This window comes from Trachypithecus francoisi, unplaced genomic scaffold, assembly GCF_009764315.1.
Source record: "Trachypithecus francoisi isolate TF-2019V2 unplaced genomic scaffold, Tfra_2.0 Lachesis_group2, whole genome shotgun sequence".
NCBI classification, from domain to species: Eukaryota; Metazoa; Chordata; class Mammalia; order Primates; family Cercopithecidae; genus Trachypithecus; species Trachypithecus francoisi.
Genome location: NW_022681465.1, coordinates 107,030,842 through 107,056,492, shown reverse-complemented (window position 1 = coordinate 107,056,492; position 25,651 = coordinate 107,030,842). Strand labels below are relative to the sequence as shown.

General features: G+C 40.5%; 1 protein-coding gene across 2 annotated transcripts in view; it reads right to left on the bottom strand.

Moving 5' to 3' along the window:
- IQGAP2 (IQ motif containing GTPase activating protein 2) overlaps nucleotides 1-25,651 on the bottom strand; it is a 315,690-nt gene that overhangs the window by 136,147 nt on the left and 153,892 nt on the right. For both annotated transcript variants that reach the window (XM_033179907.1, XM_033179908.1), the window contains exons 3-4: nucleotides 12,362-12,518; nucleotides 4,286-4,363 (exon numbers count right to left, since the gene is read on the bottom strand). In XM_033179907.1, coding sequence (XP_033035798.1) covers nucleotides 4,286-4,363; nucleotides 12,362-12,518 — 235 coding nt within the window. The remainder of the gene's footprint in view (nucleotides 1-4,285; nucleotides 4,364-12,361; nucleotides 12,519-25,651) is intronic.

Below are 25,651 nucleotides of genomic sequence, written 5' to 3'. Positions count from 1 at the left end.
AAAATCTGGAAAGTATATAAGGTGTGAAGGAAAAACACCTATGACCCCACCTTTCAGATTGTCACTATCAGCAATTTTGCCCCTATTTTTCTTCTGGTCTTTTTTTCTGTATGTCTCTGATTTTTTTAGGTTTATATATGTGTGTGCATGTGAAAACAAAATTGTACTTAGTGTAAACCTGTTTAAAACACTTAACGGAACACAACTATTTCCCATCCCCTTCATTATTCTATGAGATTATTTTTAATAGATATATATGATTCTTTCATATTTTTGAACCATAGCTTAGCCAGTTATCCATGGTTGAACATTTGTTTTGCTTCTAATTTTTCCCTATTATAAGCCACCACGATGAATATTTCTGTATTTTCTGAGCATCTGACTATTTTGGATAATCATCTAAATATGAAATTACTAGACTGAAAGGTCTGAACATCAAAGTTTTGAATACACCTTCACACTCTTTTTCTTCTTCTAAAATGTTTTATTTTAGGTTTGGGGTACTTGTGAAGGTTTGTTACATAGGTAAATGTGTGTCATGGGGGTTTATCATATATACTATTTCATACTCTTTTTCTTAAACTTGAAACTAACAGCCTGATAAGAAACAGATTTCAGGTCAGGTCCAGTGGCTCACGCCTATAATCCCAGCACTTTGGGAGGCTGACGCGGGCGGATCACCTGAGGTCAGGAGTTCAAAACCAGCCCAGCCAACATTAGCCAGGCATGGTGGTGCATGACTGTAATCCCAGCTACTTGGGAGGCTGAGGTAGGAGAATTGCTTGAACCCAGCAGGTGGAGGTTGCAGTGAGCCAAGCACGTGCCACTGCACTCCAGCCTGGATGACAAGAACAAAACTCCGTCTCACAACAAAACAAACGAACAAACAAATCAACAAAAGAAACAGATTTCAGAGTGAGGCACCAAATTTCTCTGTTCCTAAGAACACACAAAAAATAATTAAGCTTGAGGCTTTTAAAATTAAGATAATCATTTAGATATTATTTACTTTAAGTAAATATTTTATAAAAACTGACATCAAAAACTAAAATCATGTATCATATGGTAGCACTTGATACTCAAGTGCAATTTCCTGTTGGTCATTGAGAAAAGCTGAGAAAAGAAAGAAGCAAAGTTACTTGAGCTATAAAATGTATAATTACTAAGTACTTAAAGAAATGGCAGTAGCCTAAGAAATTGTAAAAGCCTTTTCACCTTTCCTTTAATGCATTTGCTACTAAAGTGTCAATGAGAAGAGGATCCCTAAACTCAGAAGAGTATTAGCTGGGCATGGTGGTGCTTTGGGAGGCAGAGGCAGGTAGATCACCTGAGCTCAGGAGTTCAAGACCAGCCTGACCAACATGGTGAAACTCCCGTCTCTACTAAAAATTAAAAAAAAAAAAAAAAGCTGGGCATGGTGGAGCACACCTTGGGTGGCCGAGGCAGGAGAATCACTTGAACCCAGGAGGCGAAGCTTGCAGTGAGCCGAGATGGCACCACTGCAGTACAGCCTGGGTGACAGAGCAAGACTCTGTCTCAAAAAACAAGAAAGAGTATTACCAGTTTAAAGTTCTCTATGTAAGCAGAGAACAACTACAATTGCCTCTTCCCTTTTCTTTAAACAAGAACCTTTTATATTTATATTTCTCCTGGAAAGGCATTATAAATGTCTTCCTTCAGCAAGGAGATGAGATCAATTTATCGTTCACCAGAATGTTTTATGCAGCATTGTATTTCCGGCACCTAGGATGATACTGAGCACAGAGTAAGCACTTAATATTGATAAATGAAAGGATACTAGTTAAATATGATACATCAAAGTCAACTTAGTATACAGTCTCTTGCCCCTGCAATGCAATATATCAATGACTTCATAATAAAAACCAACGTTAAAATAAAACCTGCTATATAACACCATTTGTTTGGCCCTAAATACACACAATTTGAAAAGGTTTACATCAGATCTATCAAATCTAATGAAATGATCTGAATTTGATGTTGCCTTATACAAAACAATTGTTTAAATTCCTTTTTTATTAATCTGTTTATCACCCAGTCTCTAGTTAGTAGTTGCTAAATCACAATCCAGAAACATGAATTATGTATTACAGCCAGTTCCTAGAAGGAAACAGCATTTAACGTTCTGGGCATTTTAGGAGAAGACAAAATAGTTTGATTAAAAATGGCAGAACAAAATTTAAACATTGATTATTTCAAGATAAAATGAGACTGACCTAAAACAGATATGAGCATAATTATATTAAAAATAGGCATTAATAAATTACATTTAAGGAATCTTCTGTTTCTGTGGTGGTGGGTGTTTTTCATTGCACACCTGGTACAACAGAGGTCTTCATAAGCCAGTAGCTTATCCTCTTGACCTCCAGTGAGACCACTCCTAAATAATTTTTAAAAAATAGCTGTATAGGCCAGGCATGGTGGCTCATGCCTGTAATCCCAGCACTTTGGGAGGCTGAGGAGGGCAAATCACCTGAAGTCAGGAGTTCGAGACCAGCCTGGCCAACATGCGGAAACCCTGTCTCTACTAAAAATATAAAAAATAGCCAGGTGTGGTGGTGCCCACCTGTAACCCCAGCTACTTGGGAGGCTGAGACAGGAGAATCACTTGAATCTGGGAGGCGGAGGTTGCAGTGAGCCGAGATTGCACCACCGCACCCCAGCTTAAGTGACAGAGCGAGACTCTGTCTCAAAAAAAAAAAAAATTGCTGCACATACTAAGCAACACATAGGAGCAAGCTATTGACCCAGATGGGTCTCAAGAGCCATATATAGAGTGGAAACAATGTGAGTCAAAGGATACCTGCTATATGATTACACTTATATATTGTGCTCAAAATGCCAAAACTATAGAGACAGAGAACGTAGTAGTGGTTGCCAGGGAACAGGGCTGGGGGAGGGACGCAATCAGAAGGACCACTCTTCTGTGTGTCTGTGTCTTGATTGTGGTGGTGGTTACACAAATCTATTCATGGGATAAAACTGCACAGAATCACACATACATGCACACAGAAGCCCACTCACACAAACAATTGCATGTGAAATGGTGAAAATGGAAGAAGGTCTGTAGTCTAGTTTACATTAATACACCAACATCAATTTAACATGTACTGCAGTTAGATGTCACCAGCAGGGGAAAGCTGAATGAAGGATACACATAGAAGTACTATTTTTACAACTTCCTGTGATTCTATAATTATTTCAAAATAACAAGTTTAAAAAATAGTTCTACAATTTTTACCAAATGTAATTGTTTCCTCATTTCCTTCACTTGCCTAATTCTCTCACAGACTTTAGGATGCCTGCTCTTCGAATTTAACAAGCACTGACTGTTTGCTGAGTAAATTATATTTAGGAGATCTATTTTAGGAGTAAGAGCTATAACCCCCTAGCCTTTACAAGTGATATAATGATTTATAATAATAATGTATAGGCCGGGCGTGGTAGCTCATCCCTGTAATCCCAGCACTTTTGGGATGCCGTGACGGACAGATCGCTTGAGCTCAGGAGTCTGAGACCAGCCTGGCCGACATGGCAAAACCCTGTCTCTACAGAAACAAAAACAAAAACAAAAATTAGCTGAGCGTGGAGCAGCTACTTGCCCGTGGTCCCAGCTACTCGGGAGGCTGAGGTGGGAGAATCACTTGAACATGAGAGATGGAGGTGGTAGTGAGCCAAGATTAAGTCACTGCAATCCAGACTGGGCGACAGAGCCAGACTCTGTCTCGAAATAATAATAACAATAATTTACAAAAAATAAATTTATAATAATTACAGTAATAAAATATATACTAATACAATGAGATTTCTTTCTTTCTTTTTTTTAAATAGAGACAGGGTTTTGCCATGTCGCCCAGGCTGGTCTCAAACTCCTGGCCTCAAGTGATTCTCTCACCTTAGCCTCCCAAAGTGCTGGGATTACAGGTATGAGCCACCACAACTGGCTGAGACTCAGAATCTTCATATATAAATAGCAATACAAGAAAGGGAGTTGGCTGTTTTAGATAGCTCAACTATCTACCAGCTATAGCTTGTTCTGCCTTTATTTTGTATACACTTTTACCTGGCTACTCTCAAACTGTGCACATCCCTCATTCTGAGTTCTTGCCATATGTTACTTTGGATAGGTCTTTCCACATTTTTTAGTCCTCACATTTCTCATTTCTACGTTAACATAACCCAGTCTCCAAAGTCATTGCTCATAAAGAGGTGTTTGTGTACTACCTCTTTGCCTTTCCAGTTCAGGTTCCAGTGTGTGAAGGCTTACCTTGGGTAGACCAATAGACTCCATCGCTCTTAACCACTGGACAGTATTATCCGTGTGTCGAAAATGAAGGCCAGACTTCTAACGTGAGGATGGGAGGGAAAAAAGGAGAGAAGGAACCACACAAAAAGTGAGTCATTTGTAATAACTTTTTTCATGTACAGGATGCTTTTTAATTGTATTTCTCCTGGAACAGAGTTATTAATGTTCACATAAAACAGAGACACACTAAAGGAGGCTAGACTGTATCTTGGCAACATCGCAACCATCTGTGATGAACCATGAATTTCCATAATTCACACAATTGAGGTAAATTCTGAACTAGAATCTCCAAGACTGCTTAATGTCTAGCACATGCTTAAGGATGTTTTATGAGACACATGTACACAGGCGTGGGTGTGTACACACATACACACATGTATGGTGTCCAGATTTTGACAACCATGGCTGAGAGGCCTAGCAACTTCAGAAAAAGACAGGATTTTTAGAAGACTACATTTTTTTTGTTCTAATCATGAACATAATATTTCTGCAGAAAACTTGGAAAATGTAGCAAAATACAAAGACAAAAACAAAACATAAACCATCCTACAATTCAGAACTAATTTTAGTATCAATTCTTCTGATTTAACCCTGATCTTGGCCTTGTATATAAGAAGCAAACCTTCGGCAGAAATATTTAACAAGATCTTTTCCTACCCCTACAACAAAAATAGCTTTTGTATATCTTCCATTTCTTCTTTATAGCCCTCATCAGATAGTCATTCCTTCTGCACAGTCTATAAGTATAGCATTCTTGCCTGTATCTCATAAAAGTTTATCAGGAATGGACCATTAAGAACTTTAAAATGATCTTGTGTTTTTCACTAGTTAAATGCATAGCACAATGTCATCTGTTTATTATACTTTTTAATAAATATACAAAACAATAACTATAGTGAGTTTTACCATATAACTAACATTCAGTAGTAGATAATCACATTCAGAAAGTTTGGCTCTTCCCACCTTCTGTTACCTTCCACAATCTAATAGTTTGTTATATAAAAAGTATTTTCATTGCTGTTAGAAATTATAGAGTATAAACAAGTTAACATTTGACAAATGTTTATGCCTTTTTAATGGTGGCCACTATTTGTGATTGAACCATGTGTTCCAATCACTTCATGTACATTATCCCTAATTTTCAAAACACCCTGAAAGGTAATTATCATTCCTATTTTTTTTCCAGTGTTCATAACAGCTTTATTTTAATAGACCCAGACTGGGAACAATGGAAATGTCCTTTAGTGGGTGAATAAGATTAAATAAACTCTGGTGCATTCACACAATGGAATAAATTCCTATTTTTTAAAGATGTGGAAAGATAGGCCAAAAAGATGATGTGATTTGCCTAAAGTCAAGTAGTTGTCAAGTGGCTGACGTGGGATTCAAGACTACATCCCTCTGGATCTGAAAACTTCCCTATGCTGACACTCTACCAGAGAAGAATGCAGGACCTAGATTGTTTGGTTATTCTTTGGAAGGCAAAAATTAACTACTAATGAAGTAGGTAGAGGAAGGGAGAGTTAAAGGAAGGGAAGAAGGAAAAGGAATAAACAAAGTCCAGAGATTTGACAGGTCAGGCCATACTGTTTGAGTGTTTATAACTCAGCAAAAATTTGTTTATGCAAATAATTTTCAGACAAGGTCAATCTGTGACCATGGAAAAACAAGATAGAAACAATCCACAATCAAGTCTGAACCAAGACAGGTACGAGAACCTTTTGTGCCACAAAATAATGTCCCCCTCTTCCAACTAATATGAGCTACTCTGCTTTCTTTACTGATGACTATCTAAGTCCCTATTCAATCTTCCCACCTCTTAGATAAAAATTACCAAGACACCAAATTGATCCCACTTCCTGACAATACCCAAAAGAAAATGGGTTCTTGCTTCCCTAAATCCCTACTAGAATCACCCAGCACAAGACCAAATCTACTCATTTCTCTTCCCTGTGGCAATACGGGTATGCATTTTTCTTGCCCAACAAGTTAAATAAACCTAATCTTGTTTGACCACAGAGGGTTTCTGGTTTCCAAAACTGGTGGGCTCCAACAATCCCAAATTATATAACAAAGACACCCATGTATTTAGTGGTCTTGTTAGCAAAGTATCTCAGGAAAGATACAAATCTTTCTGAACCTTGGTTCCTGAGCCACAAAATGCTTCTTTGAGTTGCAGAGATTAAACTGAGAATATATGGAAGGTATTTAGTTGCAAAGTGCACCTAAGAATGCAGTAAATATTAGTTATCATAACTATTACACTACAAGATTAGGCTTGGAACTTTCATTTACATTTAAGGTCAGAAAAATGTTCAGTGCTTCATATTAAGAGGCACTGAAGAAAAGGGTGGTTATCTTGGTCATATTTCTGCAACAAATGAAATGACAGATTTCAAATCTTTCATCCTTTTAAACTACCTGAGAATGCTGACTTCAAAACCCTATGATTCATGTTTGCATACTTAAGAAACACACTTTGGTTAGCGAATTGCAGCAATAACGTTGTCAATCTACTGAGTTTGCTTCACTTAGAATGAAAATGGTCTTCTAAATAGGCTTGAAATAATCTCAGTCCACTATAATCATCTTTAACAAGTCTTTTCTTCCCGCTCCAGTCCTGTATATTACTATTAGATGAGGTGACATGTCTACAGTCAGATTTAGCCAAGGGTTGCTGTTATCCATACACCTAATTTCTTTCAGGTATTGGACCAGGAAGTATATGTTGTTTTTCCACTGCTGAGCTATTACACCAGCAAACATGGTTCATCTAGTTTAAACTGCATAGATGAGGAATTACGTTGTCATCATTGGATGCTAACATCTTACGCACTGGAATCAAAGCATTTTAAAACCAGGAGGCACTTTAGAAACCAGTAACATTACCCAAATTTGCTTATTTTACAGATGAGGAAACTGAGGGCACAAGTCAGTAAGATGCTTGAGTTGACCTAACTAGTCAGGCTCAAGGTTAAGACTCCCTTGCAGAACCACATAATATTTGCACTTCAAGTCCAAATATTATGTTTATTTTACTGCTCAAGTACTTTAGAACAAACACTGCCTCCAATATTCATTAGATGCTTATGTCTATCAGGCACCATGCCAAGTGCCCTGCATGGATCATTTTGTGCCTCACAATATCTCTACAAAGGCAGATACTGTTGTTATTACGTTGAGGATCCCTTATCTGAAATGTTTGGCATTAGAAGTGTTTCAAGTTTCTGATTTTTACAAATTCTGGAATATTTGCATTAGACATACTGACTGAGCACCCCTAATCCCAAAATCCAAAATCCAAAATGCTCCAAGGACCATTTCCTTTGAGTGTCATGTCAATTGGAGCACCTTGGATTTTTGGATTAGGGATACTCAATCTGTATTCCCACTTCACAGGTGAGGAAACTGCGGCTCAGAGAGCCAAAGTTAATGGCGAAGCTAGACTCTGAAGTATTTTGATTCTGCAGTTCACACTGCTAACCACTGTGTGCATGCCTTCCCTATCTAAGGCACACCTACATATTTGACAAGAATTTATTATAAACCTACAATTATCAAGGTGCTGTTCAGAGTACTATCTTTGAACCTTGTCAGACTGAAACCTCCCCAAGGAAGGCCCTTCCGTCCACTCCTCTTTCTCTTGCCTGCCCCAGTCTGCCTGGGACCACTTTCTAATCTTTCAAGACCCCACCATGGAAACCTTCCTGGCCCTTCACCACCCAACAACCCATTTAGAATGGACAGGACTGCTCCCTCCTCCTTGGTCATCTCCCACTGTCCACCCAGTTGTCTTCTCATGACCCTCCACCCATTTCTATTTCCTTTTCAGGATCCACCCTTGGTTTTCCCTCTTGAAGCAGGTCACTTCTTATCTGTGCAGGCCACTGCTACCTGGACTGAATTATCCCCTCCCTGGACTCTGTCCCCTCTCATCCTCTTTCTGGTTTGTTCTCTGTATAGCAGCCACTGATCTTTCTGAAGCACAAACTGCACCATATGGCATCACAAGGCTTCTGATTGCTGTCCCCTCAACATAGCATGAAATCTCAGGTGCTCCATGGGGCCTGCATGGCTGTGCAATCTCATCTCTGCTCTTCCTGGCATCATCTTCCACCACCATCCCTTTCAACCACTCCACTATGGCCAAGTTCTTTTCCTCCTTGTGGCAAGTCTCTCACAAATGAGCTCCCTCTCTTTGTACAGTTCTTCCTGATGCCCACCCCTGAGTCCACACAGGTGACTTTCTTCTCACTCTTCCAACCTCAGAGTAAACTCCTCCTCAGAGAAGCCCATCTCCTGGCCGTTGCTATCTACCCATAACATTAGCTTTCGTGTCTTCCTTCAGACGCTTATCACAATTCACAGCTATACATTCACTTAGTCCGCCTCCCCACCACCACGAAACCAAGCCCTTGCCTGCTTGGCTCACTATTCTGCCATTAGTGCCTAGAATAGTGCCTGACATGCGATAGGTCTTGACAAGTGTTGTATGGATGAATGAATTCTACCCTATATGTATTTCTATTGTGGTACACCTTTATCTTCCTTCCCTACAATTGTATTGCAATTTGTTATATTAATGTTTATTCACTTATTAGAGCAGTGGTTCTCAACTCAAACCTTAGAAGCACAGAAGAAAAGAATCACCTGCAGGTGATTTATTAAGAGTACTGCTTCCTGGGTCAAGAGATTCTGCCTGACTCACTAGTCTGGGGTGGGACCCAGGAATCCAGTTTTTACACACACCCATTAGGTGGTTCTGCAGGAGGCTTGAGCACCATTCTTAGAGGAAGAGTGTCACACTCAGCATATTGAGTACGTACCAAATAAAGCACAGAAGGCAAGAAAAGGTATGGAATCCTTTGGCTTATGTGAAACTATTGTCATTCATTCCTTTATCCAACAGCTACTCCCCAAGTACCTACTATGGATCAGACTCTGCACCATTAACTGGGTATGAGGCATCGAGGCACATACGGTGCCTGACCGCTTTACAATACACTATGGCATGTGCAAGACAGACTGTGTCAGGACCTGCAGAGCACATAGCATGGGCATGTAACTCAGACCTGGTGTGGACGGCAGAGGTGGCCATGGAAAAAATACTTATAACTGGAAAGTTGAAATCAAATACTCAGGACATCTTTCCAATCCTAAATTAATGAGGAACTAGGGTTGTACATAAGCTGGCAGACAAAGAGAATGAGGCAGCACAAAAGCTCCTGTCTGCCTAACTGATAGTCATCAAAGCTGCCAGTGCCAAGGCTGACATATTTTATGGCTACAGTCTAGGCAGACCCTGCAGCGAGAGCCGGAGTTCAATAAATTCATGGTTTCCAGATGGCATGAGGGGCTAGGGCTGGGTTATTGAGTGTTCCCTCGTGCTTCAACATCTTTGCCTTAGTCCCATGATTTAGCTCTCCTTGCAAAGGGCTATGTGATATGTTTCAGTCCTGAAGAACACAAGATCAGGAAGTCGAGTTACCTATTTGCTAATATTTATCTCCTTTCATTTTTGTATGAGAAGTGAAAAGGCCCTAAAATAAGATTTTATGATTACAAGGCAAATCACTCAAAGTTTCCATCCAGAACACTAGGCACTTTCACGGATTTAATAAGAAAAAAACAAACCTCTTTCTGCAGTCAATCCACAGAGGGGTCCTTTCCATTCATCTTATGTTTTTTTCTTTTAACTCAGCAAGGAGGGGCTCCCACACCACAGCTGGCCACGGTTCCCTCCTGCTATGCCTCCCTCCTTCCTGCCCCTCTCCCAGCATCATCTCTGTGCCACCCGGCCTTCCAGGGATCTGAGGAGGCAGGGGTGGTCTCCCTCTTGGGATGTTTCACTTGGGCATGTATGTCATCACCTGCCTACGCCCCACAAGTATTTTACTCCATAACCAGAAATTGCGAATATTATTTCCCCTGTCCCCATCCTAAAGAGAAGTTGTTATTCATTTAAATAATAGGATCTCTGATGCCAGGAGGAGCAGGTACCTATTTAAGTTGCCATGAGGCCACTGCCCATGAGGGCCCCGAGCTGGTCTGGAAGGACACTCCTATATTCAAGGTATACAATATTCCAGGAAGAGAAAAGAACTGGCTCACACACTGCTCTGAGGCTCACTTCCATGAAGGGCCTGTCTTCCCAGCCTGATTCTCACAGTCCAAGAAAGCCAAAAGAAAATCTGTAATTCCCTTTCAGTCGAGCTGGAGCCTATCCCAACTACGCTTTAACTCTATCATCAAATCTACATACGTGTTGGTACTGACAGACCTAGATCTTGATTATAACCAAAATAAAAGCCATGAAAAAAAGACAAGATGTAGTCTAAAATGTGAACAAATATTTATGTTGTGAAGAGAGGATACAGATGGTCTTTTTCTGGGCTTCTCTGAGTTTCTAAAAATATTTCTCAAAAAAATTTTCTAAACTTTAATTTTAGCTGGCTAAGTGATTGTTTTATTAAAGTCTTGTGGAAGGTTATATTGAGCTAGAACTCTGGAGTGAAACTTCATGAACACAAATTTACTTTAATAAATGTAAACGTTTTTATTTATAACATTATTCAAGGCAAAAACTTGTGCTCGGTTACCTTTTTGACTAGACTAGAAAAATAGACTCAAAATAAATTTGACAAGTAATCTTGTCTATTGTTAACTTTAAAGATTATTCAAACATTCTACCTGTATTTAATGTACATATTTAAAGAATATATTTTGCCTCAAGAAGTGAAGGGTACTATGAATTATGCAATAAATGGGAAATAATTCCTTTTCCAACTATACTCAACATATAGCTGTAAGAGAAATAACTGTTCAGAATACTTGAAAATCTGCAGATAAAAAATATTGATATACAGAAGTGAATGCATTAAACAAATAAAGATCAAGTTTCAAAGAAGCTTTAGAAACCTTGACCTGCAGCAGACAAGAGGTCACAAATTGCAGAATAGAACACCAGACATTTAAAAATTCTGTTTTGAAGATACATTGCTAATGGAGGAGCCTTCTAGGTTGGCGTTTGCTTTTTCCTTTTCCTTTTGAATATATAAGTTCAAATGTAAAAAAGTAGACAGAATAGTATAATGAACTCCTATGTAACCATCAATCAACTCAACAGTTACGAACTCATGGCCAGCTTTTTATCATCTGTCTACCTTCCCCTCAATTATTTTGAAACAAATCCTAGATGTATCACTTTATCTTTAAATACTTTGATATGTATCTCTAAAAAATCAGGATTTCTATTACTATAAAATTGGTGTTTGATTTTGTTTTCTTCTCCTGCTTCCTCCAAATTTAAATAACAGTGCGGTTTTTATTGTTGAACTTTCTTCTTCTTCTTCTTGCTATTATTATCTTAGAAACAGGGTCTCACTCTCACCTAGGCTCAAGGGCAGTGGTGTGATCATAGCTTACTGCAGCCTTGAACTCCTGGGCTCAAGCAATCCTCCTACCTTGGCCTCCAAAAGTGTTGGGATTATGGGCAAGAGCCACCACACTCAGCTGTTGTGATGTTTCTGAAAGGGCTATGATAGATTTTTATTTTCTGATGCTTCCCTAATTAGTCCTGAAACAATTCTTAAAACTAGTTTACACAAAGTCGTTAGTCATATTTTGTTTTAAGCATCAAATGGAAAAGAACGCTTGGCTGATCATTCGACCTTCCTACTTGTTTTATCACATTGGCCCTAACTCTTTAGGGCCACAAGTTCAAGTGAAAAAAGGAGTGGTAGCATGCCCCCACTTTTACCTTTACTGGCACTAATAAAGTCAAAACTGACTTCCATGAAGGAATAATTGGGAGAGGCACTGGGAGGCCCCATAAGTCAGAAGTCTCTCAGCATCAGACCAGAAATAGAAACACTTTGCTTTTTAAAACTGCTGCTGCCTCAGGAATGCTATTAACAGGCTCCAAAGACATCCCCCAGCCCCCAAAATCCTTACACAAACACTAAAAGAAGGGAGAGGATATGAAATACCAAACTTTCACTTTTAGCTGAAAGCCAAAACCAATTAGATCTTGGTTACCTTATAACGTGTTTGTTCCACATCATAGATCTTTTTCTCTGATACCATTTTCGGGGCAAAGAACTTGGCTAACTTTGCAAGGTAAACTCCATTCCGGAGCCCTTCTTCCAGTTCAGTGGTTGGTGGCAATTCTTCAACTAAGCAAACTTCCATCCACCTAAAAAGATTAAAAAAATATTAAAGTGACTCCAGTTGGGTAACTTTCTGCAAATGAAGGCATTCAGCATTTCGCTGTGTGTGTTGGAGACAAAGGAAGCAGGATCTGAAACATCTTTAGGTGTCACTGGTGGGAAGGGAAGACTTTCTGGATGGAATGAGGGTTTCGAACATGAGACGAACAGGGGGAATGAAAGCCCAGAAGCGCTGAGCTCACTCCCATGCCAGAGCTCATCAACTTCACCTTTATCTGAGCCTTTGCCAAGTCTCTTTTTGTGCCAAAGAAGGAAAAGGCCAAACCATTTTGTATGGGCGGAATCAGTCCTGCTGACATTAAAGAAAAAATAATTCCAAGTTTATGAGACTTCGGCAGAGGCAATTCTTTTAGGGGTTGTGCCTTGGGGAGTCACAGTCCAAAGTACTATAAAATCTACAGTTACCTCAGTCCAGGAATGACTACCAGGAAAGGTAGGAAGGCATGGAAAAGGGGCATCGGAATTAAGTAAGCAGACAAGGCTTCTTTAAATAATACAGACTCCTTTTTCCAATACCAGGAACTTATGACAACACACTTATCTTTTTTGGGAAAATACCGTACTTAATGGGTTCTGAAAAAAATATTTTAGACAAAGATCAGATTAAACCTTAAGATGTTGTGCCAGTATTGTAGAAAAGAGAACACCAAGGTCATTACTGGCTCAAGGACTTACAGTGGAAGAGGAGACAGGCCAGTTCACATGTCACAGTGGTGTGCTGAGGATCTGTCAGAGTTATGAGGATATTCCTTTCTCAAGTAATTATTACCTACTGGAAGATTCAAGATGCTGGTGTGCAGTTCTCAGCAGGCGAGTCCCCAGCCTCCCTGCCACTCAGCTATTGATCTACAAATCCAACTATTAGCGTGAGCACTATATCTATATAGACAGTCTCCTTAGAGGATCACTAACACAATAGCCACTGGTCCTGCCAACATGTGAAACACAGTAGAGCACCATGCCCCAATATTAACAACTGATCCCAACCCAAGCTGCCAACACTATAATATGTCTGAATCGCTTGTAGCTCTGAATAACAACTTTTAGAAGTTCAACAAGCCCCTAATAAGTGGTTATTGCTGACCACGTATTAGGCATTATAGAATTGGAATCCAGTAGTCCCCCGTTATCCAAGGTTTCACTTTCTGCAGTTTTAGTTACTTGAGGTCAACTAGGTCTGAAAATATTAAATGGAAAGTTCCAAGAATACAAAATTCATGAGTTTTAAATTGCATACCATTCTGAGTAGTGTGATGAAATCTCATGCTGTCCCACTCCCATCCCTTCCTCATCACAAGAAGGGTAAGTGCAGTACAATAAGATATTTGGAGACAGAGACAGAGTCCACATTCACAGAACTTTTATCATAATATATTGTTACAATTGTTATAATTGTTCTGTTTTATTATTAGTTACTGTTGTTAATCTCTTTCTATGCCTACTTTATAAATTAAACCTGAGCATAGGTATGTATCTATATGCAAAAACACTATATTCAAAGTTTGGTGTTATCTTCAGTCTCAGGCATCCACTGAGGGTCTTTGAACATATTTCCAATGGATGGGAAAGGAATAGTGTATATGATAAAAATATAAACATAAGCCTTGCCTTCAAAGAGCATTCAATACACTTGAGAAGGCCACACAATTCTAAGGAAAAGCCACAGAACCATACGACAGGCTATGATGTGCAATGCTACATGGTAGGATATAATCAGAAAAAGTTTGGGAGTAAAGGGGAATCATTGGGTTATCACTGCAGCAATCAAGGAAAACATTAAAAAGGTGGTAGCACCTGGACTTGGCCTCAAAGAATAGAGTACAGTAAGTACTCACCTACCTGGAAACTATGAATTTAAGCAAAATAATGTATAACAAAATCAATCGTACCATAGGCAAATTTCTACAAACAGGTTACACTGGACGCTATGGCTCATGCCTGTAATTCCAGCACTTTGGGAGGGTGAGGTGGGAGGATTGCTTGAGGCCAGGAGTTTGAACCAGGCTAGGCAGCACAGTGAGGCCCTGGCTCTCTTAAAAAAAAAAAAAAAAAAAAAAGAGCCAGGCATGGTGGTTCGCACCTGTGGTCCCAGCTACTCAGGGAGTTAAGGTCAGGGGATTGCTTGAGACCAGGAGTTTGAGGCTGCAGTAAGTCATAGTCAGGCCACAGCATTCCAGCCTGGGCAACAGTGCAAGCCTCTGTCTCTAAAAAATAATTAAGTTCCTATTGCATATTTCTGGCCACAAAAACATCACCAAACTTCTAAATAAAGACCAAAACACCTCGATGTTAAACACTGAAATAAATGTGAGCTATACAAACAATTAAGAAAGATTAACATAAACTTTTAGTATAACGAAGGGACTGGAAAAACACAAAAAGTAAGAAAATTCTTCACCCTCTTATTCCAGTTCAGGGTCTTGTGTGGCCAGAGCCTATCCCAGCAGCTCAGGGGTGGGGGGGTGAGGGGCACTAACCCTGGACAGGATGCATTCCCACTGGAGAACACACTCACACCCCCACCATACTCACTCAGTGGGGACAATGTAGCCACATCAGTTAACCTAACACGCACATCTAACGAGTGCCCAGAGAAAACCCACGCAGACCTGGGGAGACCACACAAACTCCACAGTGGCCCTTTCTTTTCCTTCATCAACATTATGAGGAAATGACATAGAATGAAACGACAGTATTGGAGGACCTGCTGTAGTTGGAAAGGCAGGGAGAGAACCGGAAGCTGGGGAGAACAGAAACTAAAGGCATAAAAGAAACCTGGCTGACTCACGAAGAAAACCCAGGGAAGACAGTGGGCCTTTGGGGCTCACAGGGAGAAAAGAGCAATGAAGCTGGGCCTTCACCGTGAAGCTAGGCTCTGGAAGGTCTAGCATGCAAGGACAGGTGTTGACATTTGTAGCCACAAGAAGCAGGGAGCTCCTGGCAGCCTCAAAGAAGAGGAGTGATGTGCTGACAGTGGTAATTAGAGAAAATTCATCTAGTATAATGGATGCCTCAGAGACCAAGTCCTCTGTCAGGCCTTTCCCATTGTGAGGTGTTGAGGGATGGGATCAGCCAGGAAGAAACGGGAAGGAAGACAACCAAGAGACATTTCCAGGAAACGGTAAGAGGACTTGGTGACATCTCAGAAAAGGGAGTTGAAAAACAGACAGAGATTACCAGCCAGGGAGAGGCACGTGGTTGAAGGGAGGGTTCTGCACCAGGAGTCAGTCACATAGTGGTGGTGTGACTGTAAGCAAGTCCCCTCACATCTCTGAGCCTCAGTTTCTCTCCTCTGCTAAAGGAGGGGTGTTGGTGATGAGAAGAATTTGTTGATAAAGTCCTTGCCAGCTCTAACATTCTAAGGGGCTGTGAAACTGGAAGAACAAGGAACAGGTAAGATATGATGATGATGAACTTCCTTTTCACATATCATGCATATCATTCACATATCATTTGAGCCTTGCGTCGAATAAACTGAAGTAGGAATATCACGGACTTGCTAAATTTTGAAAAGAAGAAATAAATAATAATGCTGCCTTAAAAAAAAAATGTGGCCAAGTTAAGAGCCACTGCTCTAGACCAAGTTTCTAAGTTAAAGAAACTAATTAGGGTATTAGGTGATTTCACGGTAAAACACAATCTGTTTTCAAATAATTACATTTTCAAATAATTATCTTGGAAAAATGCAAGAAATCATTTTATACACAAAAATATATGAATGTTTTTTTTTTTTTGAGACGGAGTCTAGCTCTGTCGCCCAGGCTGGAGTGCAGTGGCGCGATCTCGGCTCACTGCAAGCTCCGCCTCCTGGGTTCACGCCATTCTCCTGCCTCAGCCTCCCGAGTAGCTGGGACTACAGGCGCCCGCCACCTCGCCCGGCTAGTTTTTTGTATTTTTTAGTAGAGACGGGGTTTCACCGTGTAGACCAGGATGGTCTCGATCTCCTGACCTCGTGATCCACCCGTCTCGGCCTCCCAAAGTGCTGGGATTACAGGCTTGAGCCACCGCGCCCGGCCATATGAATGTTTTATAACAACCTGGTAATTGGGTATATGTGTGAGGAGTAAGGTTGGGGGTAAACTGACAATTGGTAGCAAGAGTAGGGGGAGATAAGCTGACAATTGGGAGCAAGGGGCAGGATGCAAAAATAAAAGCTCTGAAGTATGATATTTTAGAGTTGGGCTTGTTTTTAAAAAGAGCTAATCACATTTTTGTCTGTATTAGAATATATGTGCAGTTAGTTTAAAACACTGATACCAGGCCGGGCATGGTGGCTCATGCCTGTAATCCCAACACTTTGGGAGGCTGAGAGGGGCGGATCACTTGAGGTCAGGAGTTCGAGACCACCCTGGCCAACATGGCAAAACTCTATCTCTACTAAAGACAAAAATTAGTTGCGCATGGTAATGGGTGCCTGCAGTCCCAGCTACTCAGGAGGCTGAGGCAGGAGAATTGCTTGAATCTGAGAGGCGGAGGTTGCAGTGAGCCGAGATCGCACCACTGCACTCCAGCCTGGGCGACAGAGACTCTGTCTCAAAAAAAATTAAGAAAAAAAATAATAAAACATTGATAGCAAAAACTTAGGTTAGCTACAACCTGTTTAAAATATAGCCATGGCTAATTCTTATGACATTATCAACTGCTCAAAGGCAAAGGCCATTTCTTCTTTCTCTTTATGATCCCTTTGTGCCTGGCAACCTGTTTATACAAAGCAAGTACTTAACATGGTTATGAAAGATTCTGACTGCTAAAAAGAAAGTTTTCCAAGAATCACAGTTACATCATAAAATATTTTAAGATATTGCCAAAGATTTACGAAGTGTTACTTTTTTTAACATTAGGCATCAATGGAGATACCTCTTTTTCTCTGCCTTGAAAGTCAAAAGATGATGCTATTATTATCAATGACAGCTAGTAGTTATTGAGCACGACCTTGTGCCAAAATCTGGACTTGATACTTTATGGGGATTATCATGGAATCTTCTCATGATCACTCTATAAGGAAGAGGTGCTATCGGGATCACCATTTGCTGATGATTTTCCGGTGTTGTTCTCAGATTCTGTTGATGTTCTGACATGATATCTGAGGTTTTCCAAAGCTCAGAAAAGGCTAAGGCCACCCAGCTCAAGAAGTTGACAGGGGCCAGCCTCTGCTCCTCTAATTCCAACTTTTAATTTCTCACAACTCACCGAACTGAATCCTCCAGTCTAGGCCTAGCGTAAAACAAAAGTGGTAACAAAATACTCCAGGGCTACTTTCAGAGTAGCGGTCAGAGTTCCACAGCTTGGAGACAGATGTTGTCACTGTTTCAGTATTAGGTCAGAGGATAGTATATTCACTGTCAGGGTTGAGTAGATTCCTGGGGCTTTGTTTGTTCTCTCAGAACTCCCTTGTCACCTACCTTGCAACAGGCACAGTAAATGGTCCAGGTTTCCCCTTGTAGTGTTGTAGCAGGGCAGAGGCAGGATATAGGAAACTCAGAGCCTATTCAAATGCAGTCACCTCCTCAGGAAGGCCCACAGGCCTAGAGTTCTCAAAGATCCTTCCAATAAAATACAATTCGGAAACTCCTATCAATCATCAGCCCGTATATGAGCAACAAACAAGACTATTCTTCTAGGACAGGTGACAGACTCTGCTGACAGAATAACCAGTCAGACTGGGTACTTAACATTGCTCTAAAGGTATTAAAATCCCTCACAATGAAGCAGGAGCCATGATATGCAACTTCCAAACTTGTGCACAGTCATCATGTGGGCTGACTAGCCTTTAGATCGATTTTTTAGTATAAGGAAAAAACTTCAAGCACAGATAGCGATACAGGAGTTAAGAAGAAATCACTCAGGCAGATAGCAAGGGTATGGGAGTCCTTGGTAAAGTTTTTCTTTTTAATGAAAAGCCGCCACAAATCATTTTCTAACAAACAGCAGCCTGCAAGTTGGGAGCTTGCACAGGTGAATGCCGGCAAGAACTAAGGATTAGACATGTTCAAGATGGCGGCTCCACCTTCCCTTCTCTGTCAGCCACCTGTACTGTAAAGGAGCAGACAAGATGGCCCCATCAACTGGAAAGCCCATTTGCATAAGAAGATTAGGGTGGGGCAACAAGCCTTCCCCACGCACTATGTAAACATCATACCTGATTGAACCAATCTATGAGCTCTATGTACATCAGACACTGGCTCTTGACCCTACTATGAAACTCGGGGCATTCACCACCAGCGGGTCCTTTCTGCTGGGAGACCCCTTCCTCTACAGAGGAAGCTGTTTCTCTTCCTCTTCTCTTCTACCTATTAAACCTCTGCTCCTAAACTCCTTGTGTATGTGTCCTAAATTTTCCTGGCAAGCGAGAGACAACGAACCCCAGGGTATATACCTCAGACAACCATAGCTGCTTCAATACCAAATTGTTCAACTAAGAGTAGCTGCTGGTCAGAGTCTGCATTCGTAGGCCCACGGCATCTGTGAGGGGGCCAAGTGACGGCATTGTAACCACAGAAGGTGTGGGGAAATGAGTGTGAGGGGTGCACCACTCTAAGATGGCTCAGGAAAACCTCCCATGGATACGTCTCTTCTCTCTCCTCCCCGTCTGCTGGCTGGAGAAGGTAGAATAACTTCCATCAGTCAGGGTCCCTGAATAATTGTGTGGTAAAGAACCCCTTGTTTTCAAGGTCATTCTTGTTGGTTTAAAAAAAAAAAAAAAGCAACAGCAGCTCTTGTGTCTCCTCACCCCCACCCTACACTACTGAACCTTACAGGAGCAGGTTGCTATTGCCATTGCCAACCTCAGTTCCAGGGATTTGCTGATCTGTTACATGAACAAGTGAGTGGTACCTGGCCACACCAATATAAGTTTTAAGTGTGACTTGTATGGTATGTTGGGGTCAAACTTCCTATAACAATCACAACAGAGGGACAACTGGCCTGATGTTCCAGAAGTCTGGCTCTGTGATCACCAGCTATATGCACTGGAACAGGTCGCTTAATACTCTGAGTATTCAGTGTTAGTCCATAAATCTAAAATTATAATGGAATTCAATATAACTGTGTAATTATGTAATATGACTGTGTGTGGCTTAACATCTTTATTGAGATATAATCCACACATCATACACTCACCCATTTAACACGTGGATTGCAATGGTTTTTTAGTATATTCACTGGGTTGAAAGACCATCATCATCATCAATTTTAGAACATCTTCCTTACACCAAAAAAGAAACCTTATATCCATAAACAGTCACTCTCCATTTACCCCCAAGCCCCTAACCCACTAATCTACTGTCTTTAGATTTGCCTATTCTGAACATTTCCTGTAAATGTAAATAGACTCATACAATATGTGGCCTTTTGTGACCTTTCACTTAGCATAATGTTTTCAAGGTTTATCCATGTTCATCTGGACTTCATATTTTTTTCTTGAATAATATTTCATTGTATGGATAGATCACATTTATTTATTTATTCATCAGTTTTTGGACGTGTTATTCCTCCCCCAACTTTTTGACTATTGTGAATGATACTGCTATAAACACTTGTGAACTAGTTTTTGCATTGACGTATGTTCTCATTTCCCTTGGGTATATACCCAAGAGTAGAATTGCTGGGTCATATGGTAACTCTATGTTTAATCTTTTTAGGACTTCCAGACTGTTTTCCAAAACAGCTGTACCATTTCCCCTTCCCACCAGCAGTATATGAGGATTTCAATTTCTTCACATCCTTGCCAATACTCTTCTGTCGTTTTGATTACAGCCATCCTGGTGGATGCAAAGTGGCATCTCATTATGGTTTTGATTTTCATTTCCCTGATGGCTAATGATATTCAGCTTCCTTTTATATACATATAGCCCATTTATATACTTTTGGAGAAATGTCTTTCAAATCTATCGCTCATGTTTTAGTTGAATTATTTGTCTTCTTATTTTTGAGTTATAAGAGTTCCTTGCATATTCAGTATACAAGATTCTTATTTGATATATGATTTGAAAGTGTTTCCTCCATTCTGTGGGCTGTCTTTTCACTTTCTTAATGGTGTTATTTGAAGCAAAAATGTTTTTATTTTGATGAAGTCTCATTCATCTATTTCTTCTTTTGTTGTTTATATTTTTGGTGTTTTATATGTTACATATTCATGCCTATGTTTTCTTCTCTTTTATCTCTTAGTTTAGGTCTTTGATCCATTTTGAACTACTTTTTGTATATGGTGTGAGGTGAGAGTCTAACTTCATTCTTTTGCATATGGCTACCCAGTTGTCCCAGCACCACTTATTGAAAAGACTGCCTGATGAGTTAATGGGTGCAGCACACCAACATGGCACATGTACACATATGTAACAAACCTGCACGTTGTGCACATGTACCCTACAACTTAAAGTATTAAAAAAAAAAAAAAAGGCTACCTTTGTTGAACTGTCTTGGTACCTTTATTGAAAATTAACTGACTGTACAAGTGAGAGTTCATTTCTGAACTCTCAATTCTAGTCCACTCTATATGTCTATGACTTATGTACAGATAGTACATAAAGTGTGCATACATAAAATCAAGTTAGAGATACTTCATGTATCTTCAAGAGCCTGTCTTCAAATTTGGCCTAAAAATCTACAGAAATGAAAACCAGAATATTCCCCCTTCCTCCCTAACACTGTCCTTACATTCACTGCTTCTTCCCCATTCCTTCTATTGACTAGTTTTATTGGCCCACAACCCCAATATGTGAACGTCTTGCCCCAAAGCAAAAGTTGAAGCTATTTCTTATGAGCAACTTAAGGGTTGCTAGAGAACTTCATCTTCCTTTTTAGGGTGGGACTACTTGTGGAAGAAGGGGAGAGAAAGGAGAAATCTTTCAAATTTTAGGGCAAGAAGAAAAATTCTGTCTTGTGGGAGACAAAAAAAAAAAAAAAAGAAAAAGAAAAAAAAGAAACCACCCCACAAAAATCCTGGAACAAACAATCCTTTCTTTTATACTACTTTGTGCCTTGCAGAACATATGAAAGTTGTTTTGTGGAGGCATGTGCTATCTGAGTGGTTATTCAGGAAATCACCAACTATAAATCTTGGTCTGTATCATACAGTGCTGTATGGAATAAGTATCCTGACGGTGGAACTGCTGGCCAAGAACAGAAAAGTGTGTTTTATCTGCATAAACCCTGTTTTAATGCAGTGCCCTGTTCTACGAACTTTCAAGTATCACAAGTCAATTTTTCCCCTAATATTTTAAAAATCAGCATATAAGACCTATTCTAAAAGAATATAAGAATATGTGGCCTTTGTTTTTACGTATAGCACAGTTGGTCATTTTTCACCTTCTGTGTCAACAGGCAGTAAAAGCATCAGAAGGGCTAAGTTAAGTTCTCATGGCAAAAGTTTTCATCAGCTGGAGGCCAGTGCAAAACTGCCACCATGATTCCATTAGCCTTATTAGCCCAGGGGGACGTGGCTGTAGGAACCTACCCTGCAAAACTGAGGTGTGCATCTATGGGCCCCCATCCTTCTCTCATACAAAAGTTACTTGGTTCACTCTAAGAAAGTGACATGAAAGGATAATTTTTTTCTTTAGTAAAATTTTTGCTTTGCTTTAAGAATGCTATTTTCCTTAAAACGCAGGCACATAATACCATGAAAAGAATCAACATATGACTTCAAGATGTAGTAGGAGTGGAGGAGACTTCAGAGGACTTATGTCTCACTCTTCTCTTTCAGGGGGAGATATAGTATAATCTGTTGAGTTTGGCAAGCTTCCCCAAACTGTGCTGCAATGAACGTTGACTCAGATGCTAAGAGAGACTGTTGCTAGAAATACGGACATGAAAGGTGATTCTAGTGAGATTTTAGACAGAAATGAGAATGTATTGTTAGACACTGAAGAAAAGGCAATCCTTGTTATAAAATGGCCAAGAACGTCGCTGAATTGCGTTTTTGTGTTTTGTGGAAGGTAGAGCTTGTAAGTGACAACCTTGGATATTCTGCTGAGATTTCTAAGCCAAGTGTTGAAAGCCTGCTGTACTTTCCTTGCCACTTTCCTTTCTCCTTACCTGCTTCTAGCAAAGTGCAAGAGAAGTGAGAGAAATTAAAGAAAAAATTGTTAGGCTAAACAAACCAGAACTTAAAGATCTGGAAAATTCTCAGCTTATCCACATTGCAAGAAAAAGAATGTGTTCTGGAGAGGGCACCAATGGTGTGACTGAACAATCACTCCCTAAAGAGTGACAGTGGGACTCACAGATCTAATCAGCCATCTCAACAGAAGGCAAGAATAGAGATGGGGTTCTACCAGCAGCAGAAACACTGCTGACTTGGACTAAAGGGGACAGAGACAGGATACAACAGCAGGCTTCTGAGATGCTACAGGATGGGACAATAGATCTATCTGGCTCTGGGTGTGAGCATGTATTATCTTTCAAGAAAAAGGAAGAATGGTCCCTAAAGCTGCTACTCTCACCCCACACTGAAAGTGTTCAGACCCAGGGGGCGAGGAAGTGTCTCTTCCATTTCAAAGGGGGAGGCTGTCTCTGTCTCAGTGTCAGTGAGTCAGGCTGTCATTGTCCAAGGCCTCAAAAGCAAGGCTACCACCTGGGGCCTTGAAGAAATTCTGCCAGCCCAATGGGCCTGGAGGACAGACCATCATGTAAAAAGAATTATTCTCAGGCCTTAAAATTGAACATAATTTGCCCAGCTAGGTCTTGGACTTGCTTTGGACCCATGACCCTTTTTTCTTCCTTCCAAGTTCTGCCTTTTGGAATGGGAATGTCTATCCTAAGCCTGTCTCCATCACTGTATTTTGGAATCAAATAATTTGTCTGGTTTCACAGGTTCACAGCTGGAGAAGAATTTTTGCTGCAAGACGAATCATACATCTTGAGTCTCATCCACCTTGATGTAGATGATATTTAGATGAGATTTGGGACTTAGAATTGACGGTAGAATGGGTTAAGGCTTAGGCTGTTGAATGCAGGTGAATGTATTTTGCTGTGAGGAGGACATGAATTTTGAGGGTGCAGAAGGCAGAGTGTTATGGGCAGAACTGTGTTCCGCTCCCCAAATTTATATGTTGAAGTCCTAACCCCTAATACAAAATGAGACTGTATTTGAAGACAGTGCCTTTAAAGAGATGGTTAAGTTAAAACAAGGCGATTAAGCGAGGCTGCTGTCCTTATAAGAAAAGGTGCTTAGGGCACAGAGAGCTCCCAGGGCTGCACGCTCATAGAGAGAGGACAGAAGGACGTAGTGAAAGGGCCATCTGCAAAGCCAAAGACAGAGGCCTCAGAAGAAACCAAACACGCTGACACCTTGCTCTTGGATTTCCAGCCTCCAAAACTGTGAGAAAGTTAATTTCTGTTGTTTAAGCCTCCCAATGTGTGGTATTTTGTTTATGGTAGCCTGAACAAACAAATACACGAGCTAAAACATCAGCTCCCATCATCCTCTAAAATTCCTCACCCAATTTTCTCTTCACTGCATTTATTACTACCTGGCAGACTAGATATTAATACTTATTAGTTTGACTGGCTCACCCAGTTAGACTGTAAATTCTATGATAGCAAGGACCTTACCTATCTTGAGAGGCATCTAACACAATGGTTGAAAGCACACACTCCAGAGCTCGATGCCTGAGACTGAACCAAAGCTCTGCCACTTACCAGTTACATGCCCCTTGGGTAACTGAATTAATCTGAGTCTGTTTCCTAATCTATAACATGGGATAATAATAGAACTGCTTCCAAAGGCTGTTATGAGTTAACAGGAGAAAAGCACTAGAACAGTGCCTGGCATATAGTAGGTACCTTTCATGGTAGCTATTGTAGTTTTTACTGCTCACCACCATATCCCAGACCATCCCCCTGCCTGACTGCCAATATAATTCACTGTTCACACCTGACCTTTGGCACTATTTGTTTAGTTCAGTACTATTTGTTTAGCCATACAGACTTCCTTATGCAGGAAATATGCCAGCATTTTGACTATCAAACATGCCTTCTTCTCCCGTCCCAGTCTGTTGCACCCCCTGAACAAATCCACTCCTCCTGCTAAACACATCCTATTGCCTTACACCAAATACAGTCTTAAATGACATTTAGTAGGGGCTGTGTAAATATTTACATATGTTCAGGAGAGCCAGGTTTCTGCTATAATGAGACTCCCACTCTACTGATAATGCCAATGGCAAACAATTGCAGCTCACATTTACTTAGCACATAGTCTAGCACTTGGCAGGTACTTGGCACTTATATGAATGTATTCTCACACTAACCTGATGAGATTGATATCACTCCCCTTTAATAGAGAAGGAAGAAAAGGCTCAGAGAGTTAAGTAATTTGCTCAAGATTACACAGCTAATAAGCAGCTGGGCTGTGATTTAAATTCAGGTTGTCACCTCTACAGGACACCTCTCTGCCACTCTGCTCTGACAAATCATTTAAGATTAATAGGGTGAACAGGGCTTAAGCTCACTTCCTAGGAATGTTCTCTTCTTAAGCAGAAGCCTTAGGCGAAACCTTTTCTAAAGCTAAAATGAGCCAATTCAGATCTTCATAAATTATGCTTTCGCAAAGCCAGGTATGCCTGTGCTTTAAGACAAGATGAAAGTGAACATACTCTTTAGGACTGGCTGAAGAGACTGCTGTCACTTTCAGAAGCATCTGTGGGGGTACAGCTGTGTTCACTGGACCTTGGATCCCCAAAAATCAGGCTTCAAACTTGGTTCTGCAACTGTATTCATCTTTATTACCTTGTGGTACAACAATCTCTCTGGGCCACAATTTCCTCTATCAGAAAATTGGGTACAATACACACTACCTCACAGATAAGTCATGAGAATGAAAACAGATGCTAAATGTGAAATCACCTAGGGAAAAAGTACCCAGCATGCAACAGGTCCTCAGGAAACAATTGTTAACAAAACGAAATTAAAAGGAGGTAGGCAAGTGGGCACCAGTTTAAAGTGTAATGCTACCAAGGATTTATCACACTGTTCTCCACAGAGCAGCCTGGCCACACTGACCTGAACATAGGAGATCCAATATCTTCTAGGTGGAGACTACTGTGGGACATGACACCCTGCAGGAAAATAAGCTGACCAAAGGGCCTTGGAGAACTGA